We start from the raw sequence: 13,867 nt of genomic DNA on the forward strand, positions 1-13,867 counted from the left end.
TATCATTCGCCATATCACTCAGAGCTAGCTCTAACTCCTCTAAGTCAAATGGCTCATCTAGTAACTCTCTAGATTCCCTTGAGAGGACTGGCACCTGAGCTCTGCCTAGAAATTCATCCACCTCCCCCGCCTCTGGGTGCACCTTGACTGAGTATTGATCAGAGTAGAATGTTTCTAGTACTTTTAGGATCCCTGAGGTGTCCATGACAACTGCCCCATCTACTGACTAACCGTGCAATATATGTCGATTCCCTCTGTGCCGCAGCTATCTAGGTGACCCGCCCGTTCTCCATTCTCAAAGGACTGCATGGTTTGGAACATTTTCTTTCTCTCCGCTGCCTGTATGGTCAATCTATTAACCATCTTTTGAGCTGCCTTCATCCTAGCTTTTGCCGCCGGCGTGGGGTATGATATTAAAGCATCTTCCGCCTCCCCCAATTCCTGAAACGCAAGCTGATTCTGCCTTCTTGCCTCCGACTTTACCTTAAATATACCCCTTATATACAATCCCCTCAAGTACGCCTTCATTGCCTCCCAAATCATTCCAATAGATGCTGATCCTTCATTGAACCTAAAGGTCCAGTCACACTAAGCAACTTACCAGCGATCCCAACAACGATAGGGATCGCTGGTAAGTTGCTAGGAGGTTGCTGGTGAGCTGTCACACTGCGACGCTCCAGCGATCCCACCAGCAACCTGACCTGGCAGGGATCGCTGGAGCGTGGCTACACGAGTTGCTGGTGAGCTCACCAGCAACCAGTGACCAGCCCCCAGTCTCCTAGTTACAGCACACATCAGGTTAATTACCCGATGTGTGCTGCAGCTAAATGTGCACAGAGCAGGGAGCAGCGCACAATGCTTAGCGCTGGCTCCTTGCTCTCCTAGTTACAGCACACATCGGGTTAATTACCTGATGTGTGCTGCAGCTACATGTGCACAGAGCAGGAGCCGGCACTGACAGTGAGAGCGGAGGAGGCTGGTATCAAAGGTAAATATCGGGTAACCAAGGACAGGGCTTCTTGGTTACCCGATGTTTACATTGGTTACCAGCCTCAGCAGAAGCTGGCTCCCTGCTCACTGCACATTAGTTGTTGCTGTCTCGCTGTCACACACAGCGATCTGTGCTTCACAGCAGGACAGCAACAACTAAAAAATGGCCCAGGACATTCAGCAACAACCAACGACCTCACAGCAGGGGCCAGGTTGTTGCTGGATGTCACACACAGCAACATCGCTAGCAACGTCACAAAAGTTGTTCGTTACCAGCGATGTTGCTAGCGATGTTGCTTAGTGTGACGGGGCCTTTAGGTGTTCCCTTAAACTATCACTAATACCCCCCCCTTCTTCCACTAATTGTAACCAAAAGGGATTTAATTTCCATAAGGGTCTATTTTGGTTTTGTTGTTCCCCCAGGTCTATTTCTACACACAGGGGCGAATGATCTGATACCGTCCTGGGGAAGTATTTAGTACCCACTACCAAACCTTGCATTGTTTCATTGCCCAAGGCCAGATCAATGCGCGACAGGGATGAGAACGTAGCCGAAAAACAGGAGTATTGATACACTTCTGGATGCCGATTCTTCCACAGGTCAATCAGCGCCGTTTCTTTAAGTAAATTACCGAATGGTGTACAGTTACCCCCCATTTTTCGTACCTCATGTCTCCCTTTGTCCCAATGTGAATTCGGAATATTATTAAAATCTCCCATTATCACAAAGGGAACCCCCAGAAAGTCTGCCAATAAATTTATCAGACTGTGAAGTAGTTTGCTGCAATATGGCGGAGGCATGTATAGGGATATAATTACTACGGCTCGTCCCCAGCCTACAGGAAAGACATACATACCGCCCATCTTTATCCACGATGACCTTTAGAAATTCAAACCGTGCGCCTGAGCGTACTAGTATACTGGCCCCTCTGGAGTATGCAGAATATGTAGAATGATACCCCACCCTGAGCCACCTTCTATCCAGTAGACGCAGCTTCTCCGGTGTCATGTGTGTTTCCTGCAAGCAAATTAGGTTAGGTTTTTCTGTGCGTAAAAATTGAAATACTGCTTGCCTTTTGATGCTAGAGGCTAAGCCCCTAACATTCCAGCTAATTAGCTTAATGCGTCCCGCCATATGATTAATTGACAAATTCTCGTTTTCCCAGAGCTCCTTAATAGGCCAAATGAGACTGTCGACCGGCCCACCCTCCCCCTACCCCCCCAATATAAACACCCCCCACAACAATAAACATAGTAACACATTGTTGCCACCAGTCCCCTTTGTATCAGGGACGGAGGGCATATGTTTGCCTTGGCAAGTCAGATACCGCGTCCATCTTTTGTCGTGTTTCCTCTTTTACGACGGACAGGGCCCGATCAACCATCAATAACACCAGAACCAGGACCTCCAGAAGGAGGGGCGGACCCCGCCTGTTTGTCGTGCACGGTATCCTGCTGTCCATCTGATCAGTATTGCAGTCCTGCCATATTCTCACAATGCCCCTTTTTTTAATATTAAGGGGGAGGAACGAAAGCAAGTTAGGGGAAAGAAGGGAAAAAAAAAGGGAGAAAGAAAGGGGGAGGGGAAGTGGGTAAAACAAAGAAGAGAAAGAGAAAAGTAGTATAAGAAGAAGACAGAGGGTGGAATAAGAGGAGCGAGAGGGGAGAAAAAGAAAAACAAAAAAAGAGGGGGGGAATATAAAAATGAATTCAGTATTTATGCATTGCAAGTCCAGTATGAGTTGGAAAGTCCCTTTCCATAGCCAGGATTCCATTTCCTCCCATCCTCAGTGGCGTTTGCAGACCCCTTTCCTCTAGAGTCCATTAAATGTAGATTTAAATTTAGATTGCCGAGGTAAACAAAAAAAAAATGTTTTTTAAAATTTTCAAACCGGAACTCCTCCCCGGCATCCATAGCACAGTATTTTTCCTCTACACCACTGCATGCGATGAGAGGTAGGGTGTCCCCAAAAGTCAGTCTCCAGCTTCCCCTTCACGACCCTCCCGCCGCAAGCGTTGTTCATTGCTTATCCAGCCATCTTAGCGCTTCCTTAGTATCCAGGAAAAAGTGCACTATTCCTCCAGCTACCACTCTGAGTTTCGCCGGGTACATCATGGAGTATACCAGGTTCAGTTGTCTCAGCCTTCTCTTGATGTCAATGAACTTGGCTCTTTGCTTTTGCACTTCTATGGAGTAATGTGGAAAAAATGGATATCTTGGAGCCATTAATGATCAGGTCCGGGTGTCCTCTGGCATACTTCAGGATATTATCCCTGTCTCTGTAGTGCAGTATTTTGGCCAGGACAGGTCGTGGTGGGTGTCCAGGAGGCAGGGGGCGGGTGGGAACCCTATGGGCTCTTTCCACCGCATATAGAGGGGTGAGATGCTCAGATCCAATTTTACTTTTTCAGCCATTCCTCAAAAAATTCAGTTGGGGATGTACCTTCCACTTTCTCTGGAATGCCAATTATTCTCAGGTTGTTACGCCTTGATCTATTTTCAAGGTCATCCGTTTTTGCTAGGAGTGCTGCTATTTGCTGTGCTGCACGCTGCCCTTCTCTGTCAGGTCCTGCCATGCGGTCCTCCATGATACTGACTCTCTGCTCAACTTCTCCTGTTCTCTCTTTCACTTCATGAAGCTTGTGCCGCATGGATGCCATGTCTTCTCTCAGGCTCCCCAGCTGCTGGGTCACCTCAGTAATAGATGCTCTGCATAGCATTACTGCTGTGAGGATGTCTCTCAGTGTGGACTCTTCAGGGATATTCTGTGTGCCTGCCAGCTCTCCTAGCTGTGCTGCCTGAGATCTGGGATTTGTCTCTGCCTTGCAGGCCTGAGCTCCCTCGTTGCTCTCACCCCTCCCTCCTCCTGCACTCAACACCATGCTATCTGCAAGTCTCTTATTCATCTGCAGCTCATCTCTCACTGTCTCTCTGTGATGGGCACCGCTATCCTGCCTGGCCAAACGCTCCAGCCGTGTTGCAGCCTGTCTTCTGGTCTCCTCAGCGTCTGCACCATTATCTTTTATCTGCTCCATGCTGCCCACGGCACCATCTTGATTCTGCTCCTCCACTTCTCCCACCTGCTTTTTCGGCCCCCTCCTTGTCATATCTGTGCCAGTAAGCAACGCAATCAGGTCAGGGGGGACAGAGGGTCATCCAGCTGCAGCCTGTGACTTCTGAGAGTGTTTTTTGGGTTTCTTCATCGTTCCTTATGGGAGACCCAGACCATGGGTGTATAGCTTCTGCCTCCGGAGGACACACAAAGTACTACACTCAAACGTGTAGCTCCTCCCTCCTAGCATATACACCCCCTGGTAGCCAGTCCTAGCCAGTTTCAATGCTTTGTGTTCAGGAGGTCACACACACATGCATTCTCTGATTTTTGATTTTTTTGATTTCAAAGATTTAGAAGAAAAGCGGGTCCAGTCTGGACTCCCGGCATGTCCCTTCTCACCCCACTGTGTCGGCGGTGCTGTTAAGGTTGATTTTACAAGGCTGGAGCCTTCACATGCCGCGCTCCTTCACCATCCCCTGGGGCTCTGGCTTGAAGTGGGAGCCATCACGGTTCTCACTGCTTTGCAGGAGACCGGTCTCCATCCGCAGCCCTTTCAGGATCCTGCCGGACGGAGCGCTCACCTCCCAGGGACCTGGCACCTGCGTCTCACAAGCTAAGTACTGAGACGTTTTTTACCACAGAAAGTGGTCTTTCCAGGGGTCCCTTGTACTTTATATATTGGGGAGAGTGTGTTATATGATTGTGTTAACATTTCCGGCCGGTTCTCCAGTTTTCACTGGAGAACCGCGCCGATGGTGCCTGCACGCTGGCCGCATGTTTAAATCTAGGCCCCGGCTTCGCCTGAGGCCTAGTTTCGGTTTCACTGCCCCTGCATGTCAGTCTTGCAGAGGGACAGTGCGGCTCCGCCCAGCGGCTGTTCAGCACAGGGAACGGACACTCCTCACTGAGGAAAGATTCCCTCCCCTGTATACCTCATTTGCCCGCTCTCAGAGTAGGCCCCGCCCCCTCTCCTCGCTCCGGTCGCCATTTTCTCAGCGTTCTCAATGTCTGCATAGGCACAGAGATACCACATTGTGACAAATGGGGGCCTGGGCTGGGGGACTGGAGGGCACAGAAATGTAGGTTAAACGGTCTGGCAAGCCACAACCTCCGGTTGTGCAGCTGCTTATATTCTCTGTTTATATACTCTGCTGGGGGTCATTCTGGACAGAGCCCCCACTTCTGCAGCATGTCTCACATCAGAGCAAGGCTGCAAGGCTGTTCTTAATATGCACTGCATGTAGACTCGTACTGCCTGTACCGAGCACATAAACACAGTGGTCCCTCAGCCTGGAGGCTCATCAGTGGTCCCTCCAGCTGCTCCGGCTCCGGTGGTGCTGAGCATGCATTAGCCCCCTTCTCAGGGCGCTTCTGCTGCTACGGCTCGCTCAGCAAAGCTCACAGAGGACTCTTCATCTGGTCTCAGACCCCGTCCTCCTAAAATGGAGACGCAGGGTCCCCTGTCCTTCCCCGTCCCGCAGCTCTGATTCACGAGCTGACTCACTGGACGAGGAGGATGTCTTTACTAGGGCCTCGGACGCTACTTCATGTACCATTGATCTGTCCGAAGGTGATGCAGATGCTAATGATTTTATTGCGTCCATTATATTTGTACTGGACCTCAATCCGCCTGTATCAGGGGAGCATCCCCCTCTGGCAGAAAGGCATCAGTATACCTTAAAGAGAACAAGGAGTGTGTTCCTTAACCACTCCAGTTTTCAGCCCACTGTGACCAAGCCCAGAGCCTGTCCTGACAGACGCTCCCAAAGCGTGGTTCTGATGACTGTTCCCCCTTCCACCAGAGGTGGTCAAGGAGTGAGCTCATTCACCAAGGGTGGTCCCTCCGGTGTCTAGACTTTCAGCCCGGATAGTTGTATCAGTGGCTGACGGCACCTCTCTAAGGATCCCACTGTACATTAATTCTGTACTGGACCTCAATCCGCCAGTATCAGAGGAGCATCCCCCTCTGGCAGAAAGGCATCAGTATACCTTAAAGAGAACAAGGAGTGTGTTCCTTAACCACTCCAGTTTTCAGGCCACTGTGACCAAGCCCAGGGTCTGCTCTGACAAACGCTTCCCAAAGCGTGGTTCTGATGACAGTTTTCCCTTTCCACCAGTGGTGGTCAAGGAGTGGGCTCATTCACCAAAGGTGGTCCCTCCGGTGTTTAGACTCTCAGCCCGGACCGTTGTATCAGTGGCTGATGGCTCCTCACTTAAGGTTTTGCTGTCCGCCAGGTTGTCCTTCTGGCCAAATCTGTATGGAGGCGGCAGGGGCCTCATTCTCCTCAGCTTTTGCAGCAGTGCGGGCTTTCAAAGCCATCTCTGCTTCTCTAGAGGAGATGCATTCCCTCACAGGGACTCTATGCCCGAAATGGTTGCCTTAACTTCCAGACTTCAGTCTTTTCATCCTATGCCATGTCTGCCATGCTGGAGACTCTCACCGCACTGCGGTGGCCTCGGCTAATTTCCTCGCTATCCGCAGGCTCCTGTGGCTTCGGAAGTGGAAGGCAGATGCTTCTAAAGAAGTTCCTTGCTGGGCTCCCTTTTGTTGGGACCAGACTATTCGGGAACAACTGGATGAAATTATTAAGGAAGCTCTTGGCGGGAAGAGTTCTTCCATGCCACAAACCTAAACCAGGAAACCTGTCCAGGGCAGGAATCAGTCGAGGTTTCGTTCTTTTCGATCCTCCATCTGATCGTTCTCTAAGCCCTCGGCCTCGTCCACTAGCTCAGCCAAGGATCGTAAACCCAAATGGCGCACGAAGCCGCGTCCTCAGAAGACCGCAGGAGATGCTGCCACTAAGTCAGCCTCCTCCTGGCTATCTGGCCACGCCAGCAACGTCCTTGGTCGGTGGCAGGCTCTCCCACTTTGGCGACGTATGGTTTTAACACGTCTCCGATCAGTGGATGCGGGATACTATCTCCCACGGCTACAGGATAGAATTCTATCCAGCCCGCCAAACAGATTTTTTCTGTCAACTCCCCCCTGCTCCAAGGCCGCCGCCTTCTCACAGGCCGTGGCATTCTTGCAGGCCAATGGAGTAATTGTACCGGTTCCCGACTGGGAACGGTTCTGAGATTTCTGCTTAAATCTATTCCTAGTCCCCGAAGAGGGCGGTGCCTTCTGACCTGGATCTCAAGCTTCTCAAGCATGTTCAGGTGCGGCATTTTCGCATGGAGTCTCTGCGATCAATCAATGACCCAAGGAGATTCCCTAGCATCCATCGACATCAGAGATGCCTATCTGCATGTGCCAATCGCAGTTTCACACCAGCGTTGGCTACGTTTTGCAATCGGAGTGGTCCAATTCGTGGCTCTTCCCTTGGGGTTAGCCACGGCCCCTCGAGTATTCTCAAGGTCGGGGCAGCTGTGATTGCGGTCCTGCACCTCTAGGGGTTGGCAGTGATCCTTTTGCCCTGGACGGCCTTCTAGTCTGGGCTTCATCCAGTGCAGACTGTTAGCGGAGTGCCTCGCTCACTCTCGCCACTCTAACCAATTCGGGTGGCTTGTCATTCTGTCCAAGTCTACTCTGACTTCGACCCAGAAGTTCACATACCCAGGGACGCAATTCGAGACTCTGTCGGCACTTGTGAAGCTGCCCTTAGTCAAACAGCAGTCCCTCCGCTGGCGGTCGACGTCGTTCCATCAGGCACCTAATACAGGTGCTGGATCAGATGGTGGCGTCAATGGAAGCGATTCCCTTGCCCAGTTCCATCTGCGTCCTCTGCGGCTGGATATTTTCCGCTGTTGGAACAAGCGGACTTCCTCCTTCCACGGGGTGGTGGCTTCGCCACAGACCAGGGGCTCGTTTCAGTGGTGGCTTCGGCCCCTCTGTCTCAGGGACGCTCCTTCCTGGCCCCGTCCCGGGTGATCCTCACCAGGATGCTAGTCTATCCGGCTGGGGAGCAGTATATCTCCACCATGGAGCGCAGGGCACTTGGACTCTGTCCGAATCAGCCCTCTGGATCAATATGCTGGAAATCAGAGCTGTGTTTCTAGCTCTCTAAGCCTTTCACCATCTGTTGGCGGCCAGGCACATTCGAGTCCAGTCAGACAACGCGACAGCGTTTGCCTACATCAACCTCCAGGGCGGGACACTCAGCCGCCTGGCAGTGTTGGAGGTTCAACGCATTCTTCAGTGGACGGAGGACTCCTAGTCCACCATATCCGCAGCCCACATCCCAGACGTGGAAAACTGTGAGGCAGATTATCTCAGCCGTCAAACCGTGGCTCCACGATCCTCAGGTTTTTGCGGCAGACGCACTGGTTCAAGTTTGGTCCCAGCTTCGTCTGTCTTGCGTGTTTCACCCTCTAGCTCTTGCCCAGAGTCCTGCGCAAGATCAGAAAGGAGGGCCGTCGGGTCATTCTCATTACTCCAGACTGACCCAGGCAAGCTTGGTACCCTGACCTGCTCCATCTGTCCGTAGAGGTGCCATGGCATCTCCCGGACTGTCCAGACCTTCTCTCACGAGGTCCGTCTTTCCGCCAGAATCCTGCGGCTCTCAGATTGACGGCGTGGCTTTTGAGTCCTGGATCTTGACGACTTCTGGTATCCCTCCTGAAGTCATCTCCACTATGACTCGAGCTCGGAAGTATCCTTTGGCCTTTTGGCCTTGCCGACCCTCCTGTCCCTTCTACAGTCCGGTCTGCAGCTAGGACTATCCCTCAATTCCCTTAAGGGACAGGTCTCGGCTCTGTCAGTGTTGTGCCAGCGGCGTATCGCCCGGCTGGCTCAGGTGCGCTCCTTCATGCAGGGCGCATCTCACATCATTCCGCCTTACCGGCGGCCTTTGGAGCCCTGGGACCTTAATCCGGTCCTCACGGCTTCCGGAAACCCCCCTTTGAGCCTCTTGGGGAGGTTTCTTTGTTTCGTCTTTCACAGAAAGTGGTCTTTCTAGTGGCCATAATTTCCCTCAAGAGAGTCTCTGTTTTGGCTGCACTCTCTTCGGAGTCACCCCCTTTTTTGGTTTTTCATCAAGACAAGGTGGTTCTCCGTCCGACTCCGGACTTTCTCCCTAATGTGGTTGCTGCTTCCACCTTAACCGGGGCATTTTCCCTGCCTTCCTTTTGTCCGGCTCCTGTTCATCGCTTTGAAAAGGCGTTGCATACTCTGGATCTGGTGCGGGCGCTCCGGATCTATGTGTCTCGCACCGCTGTTCTTAGGCTGTGCACCTCTCTTTTGTGCTGACCACTGGTCAGCGTAAGGGCCTCTCGGCATCTAAGCCGACCCTGGCTCGTTGGATTAGGTCGGCCATTTCCGATACCTACCAGTGTACTCAAGTGCCTCCCCCGCCGGGGATCAAGGCACACTTGACCAGAGCTGTCGGTGCCTCTTAGGCTTTCAGGCCCAGACTACGGCTCAGGAGGTCTGTCAGACTGCCACTTGGATTAGTCTGCATACCTTTTTGAAGCACTACCAAGTGCATGCTCATGCTTCGGCAGATGCGAGCTTGGGCAGACGCATCCTTCAGGCGGCTGTCGCCCATTTGTGAAGTTAGGTTTCGCCTACTTCTCAGTTTTTCTGTTTATTCCCACCCATGGACTGCTTTGAAACGTCCCATGGTCTGGGTCTCCCATAAGGAACGATGAAGAAAAAGAGAATTTTGTTACTTACCGTAAATTCTTTTTCTTATAGTTCCGACATGGGAGACCCAGCACCCTCCCTATTGCCTGTTGGCAGGTTTCTTGTTCCGTGTGTTTTCACCGGCTGTTGTTGTTGTAGACAGAGGTTCCGGTTGTTCCGGGTTTTGCTCTGTCTCTACTTGTGGGTGGATGTCCTCCTTCAGCTTTTGCACTAAACTGGCTAGGACTGGCTACCAGGGGGTGTATATGCTAGGAGGGAGGAGCTACACGTTTGAGTGTAGTACTTTGTGTGTCCTCCGGAGGCAGAAGCTATACACCCATGGTCTGGGTCTTCCATGTCGGAACTATAAGAAAGAATTTACGGTAAGTAACAAAATTCTCTTTTTCTTCCCTAGGGATTTTCTAGATGCTTGGCAGGAGCTACAGGATCTGCTTCCACTCACATACTGAGCTAGGCCACGCCCCGTAATGCCCCATTATTAACTGATGCTAATGTGAACAGACTCTAAAGCGCAGCATTGACTAGAACTGTCCTGCATGTGCAGCTCCTTGTTCATTTATACTATTTGTTTTCAGGTGTTTGTACAAGCCGGTGATAAAGTAGAAGCTGGAGATCCTCTGATGGTCATGATTGCCATGAAAATGGAGGTAAATTATAGAATCAGTCCCTGAAACTAAAATGTATTAGCGCTAAGGCCCCTATGAATTACACATGACTCCTTTTTCTACTGTGTGTATAGAGAGACCTGTCAGTCTCAATGAGTGGGCACAGAAGCTGGCTAAGACCTTCATCTCGGCCGTCTCATCTTTCAAGTGTTTATCTCTGAAAAGCTGCTGAAATTAAAGAAGTTATCTAAGGGGTACTTTGCACACTACGGCATCGCAAGCCGATGCTGCGATGCAGAGCGCGATAGTCCCCGCCCCCATCGCAGCTGCGATATCATTGTGATAGCTGCCGTAGCAAACATTATCGCTACGGCTGCTTCACATACACTCACCTGCCGTGCGACGTCGCTCTGGCCGGCGAACCGCCTCCTTATTAAGGGGGCGGTTCGTGCGACGTCACACGGCAGGCAGCCAATAGGAGCGGAGGGGCGGAGATGAGTGGGATGTAAACATCCCACCCACCTCCTTCCTTCCGCATTGCAGCCGGGACGCAGGTAGATGTTCCTCGCTCCTGTGACTTCACACACAGCGATGTGTGCTGCCGCAGGAACGAGGAACAACATCGGACCGTCGCGTCAGCGTAGTTATGGAATTCGCCGACGCTACACCGATGATACGATTACGACGCTTTTGCGCTCGTTAATCGTATCATCTAGGATTTATACACTACGATGTCGAGAGCGACACAGGAAGTGCGTCACTTGCGACATGACCCCACCGCCATCGCACCTGCGATGTCGTAGTGTGCAAAGTACCCCTAAGACTGTTTAATATATTTGCTGTGGGCCTAAGAACTAACAAGAAGTTAGTTACTATATCTGCCTGTTCTTCCCAGCGCAGATCTCTGCCTGCATATAGTGGTCACAGACTGCTCTAGTCGGCAATTCAGTGCCTTCCATTGATGTAAAATTGACAGAGCTCTGCTGACGTGGCGTGACTGCCATCATACTGATTGACAGCTAGCTCCCTAACTTCGGGGAGCCGGTTGTCTCAGTATGACACTGGCAGTCACGCTCCATCGACAAAGCAGCTCGGAGGAGGAAGAGCTGTCTGTTGATGTAGAGCAGCTGCATCACCGGTAGTAGTTCTCTGGGACTACTCTTAGGTGAGTAAAACGGGCAGATAGTTGCCTCTGTGTTGGAAACTACCTGCCTGTTAGTTTTTAGGTCCCAAGTAAAAAATAGTCCTGGATAACCCTTTTTAACCCCTTAATGACTGGGTGATTTTTCTGTTTTGCACCTTTATTTTTTTCCTCCCCCTTATTCCAAGAGCCATTATTATTATTTCCCATCAATATACTGTAGCTGTGTGAGAGCTTGTTTTTTGTGGGATGAGTTGTACTTTTGAATAACCTCATCCATTTTATCATGTGCTGTAATGCTCCGGTTTCCTCCCACACTCCAAAGACATACAGATAGGGAATTTAGATTGTGATCCCCAATGGGGACAGCGTTCCTAATGTATGTGGAGCGCTGTGGAATATGTTAGCGCTATATAAAATAAAGATTTTTTTTTTTTTAATGGTAAGCTGGTAAAAAAAATTTCAAGTGTGGCAAAATGGCAAAAAAAGTGAAATGCTGCAACAGTTTTTTGGACTTTTATGGTAAAATGAGCACTGTAAATAAAAAACGGATTTGGTTGTATGATTTCCCAGGTCAGTACAATTACATTGATACCAAACATGTATAGTGTTTTGTTTTTTAATTGGTGAACCCCCCCCCCTTCACCTTCCCCTGAATTTTTGGGAAAACAAAATCTTGCTTGTCGTGACTTTATGAGAGCCATAATGTTTTCAATTTTTGGGATATGGAGGTGTGTGAGGGCTTTTTATGCTTTTTTTTATTAATATTATATTGGGGTATAATCAATGTTTTGATCGCCTGTTATTTCATTTTTTTTGTTATTGCAGCGGTCGAAAATCTGTAATTCTGGTGTGTTTTGATTTTTTTTTTTCTTTTTTTAACTGTTTGCCGATCGGATTCTTTTATTTTATATTTTGATAGATCAGACTTTAAGAGTACAGCAATGCCATGTTTTTAATTTTTAAATTTTTAGTGTGGTAAAAGTGGGATGATTTTCACTTTTTTTTTTCTACGGTTTATTGTATTTAATAGTCCCCTTAGGAGACTTGAACCTGCAATAGTCTTGTTCTATATACATATAAGAAATCACTGTCTCCTATAAACGCAGGCCACGGGCTGTTTTTCACAGGAGTACTGTGATAACCAACACAGACCCCTGGCTGTCATGGCAACACATCTGCGTCCCGCGATCATGTTGTGTGTGCGCGCCGATGAGGGATCAGAAGAGTGCATCCCCCCCCGCCATGTGTTTAAATGCCGCTGTGAAGAAATTGACACTGGTATTTATCAGGATAACAGTTGAAGGCGGCTCTTACTGAGTTTCTGCTACTTATTTCATGGACTTTATTAAGGGGGACGTTCCTCACAGGGCAATTATGCAGAGCAGCCTAATGACACGTCCCCATAAAATCCATTGAACATAAAAAGACCCAGATCTGTGGGACTGTATGGTGGATTAAAAGAAAACAAAGAACTCTGGGTCAGTGGTGATAAAATAAGGGCAAAAACTGTCTACTTCTGACTTGGTGACTGGTCCGCTTTAATAACTAAGACTATATAGACATAATGGTGTATTAATGTTTTTTTTGCCATGCAGTATTGTGATCCTGGGTAAATGTGTCCATGGAGTTTAATTTCCGCTTTTGTGAAATATACATTTTATTATAAAAATGTGTATTTATTTATTCTCACAGCACACGATAAGGGCACCCAAAGCTGGAACCATCAAAAAGGTTAACTTCAAGGAAGGCGTCCAGGCGAGCAGGCACGCTCCACTTGTTGAATTTGAAGAGGAAGCAGATTCCGAATAATTTCCATGAAATATCCTTCTCTTGTGTTTGACAAGATTTCTAATGATGGTTCCATGTGGTTGTTACTCTTTATATATTATAAACTGTTTCACAAACTGAAGACCAAGAATAAAAGTGCTACTGATTCGTTACACTATGTAATTTTCAGATTTCAAGATGTCAGCTCAGGGTTTTGAAGGAATAATCCTGGAATAAAATGATACTGTGTTAAGCCTAGTGTGTGGGAGTGTATGAAGAGAATACGGTGCCCTGCACCACATCCGGGGCCTTGCATTAGGTATCACACTGAGTACTGAGCAGCAGAAAGTCATATAGTGTGTGCCTTAGGCTAAGTTCACACATCCTGTGTTTTGCATCAGTCACAATCCGTCGCCTTGGGGAATTACGGTATCCTGCAAAATATTTTGCAGGAATCCTGTATTTCCCCATAGACTTCTATTAGCCTTAGGCTAAGTTCACACATCCTGTGTTTTCAATCCGTCAGGTCCGTCAGGAATCCTGTGAAAAAACGGATCAGTTGCGTCCGTTACATCCACTGTGCGTCCGTTTTTTGACGGATCAGTCATGATCCGTCTGTGTTTGGGACAGCCCAGTGGGCGTGCCAAGCATGCTGGGCATGCTCAGTAGAGCATGACGGAATCCTGCACTGGATTCCGTTGTAAGACGGATTACGACGGAA

At 49.4% G+C, this 13,867-nt stretch overlaps 1 protein-coding gene across 1 annotated transcript in view; it reads left to right on the forward strand.

Annotated features, from left to right (window-relative positions):
- MCCC1 (methylcrotonyl-CoA carboxylase subunit 1) overlaps positions 1 to 13,399 on the forward strand; it is a 125,240-nt gene extending 111,841 nt beyond the window's left edge. The window contains exons 18-19 of the mRNA XM_075340568.1: positions 10,206 to 10,277; positions 13,072 to 13,399. Of these exons, the coding sequence (XP_075196683.1) occupies positions 10,206 to 10,277; positions 13,072 to 13,188 (189 nt within the window). The 3' untranslated portion in view covers positions 13,189 to 13,399. The remainder of the gene's footprint in view (positions 1 to 10,205; positions 10,278 to 13,071) is intronic.
- The last annotated feature ends 468 nt before the right edge of the window (positions 13,400 to 13,867 follow it).

This window comes from Anomaloglossus baeobatrachus, chromosome 3 (assembly GCF_048569485.1).
Source record: "Anomaloglossus baeobatrachus isolate aAnoBae1 chromosome 3, aAnoBae1.hap1, whole genome shotgun sequence".
In the NCBI taxonomy this organism is placed as follows: Eukaryota; Metazoa; Chordata; class Amphibia; order Anura; family Aromobatidae; genus Anomaloglossus; species Anomaloglossus baeobatrachus.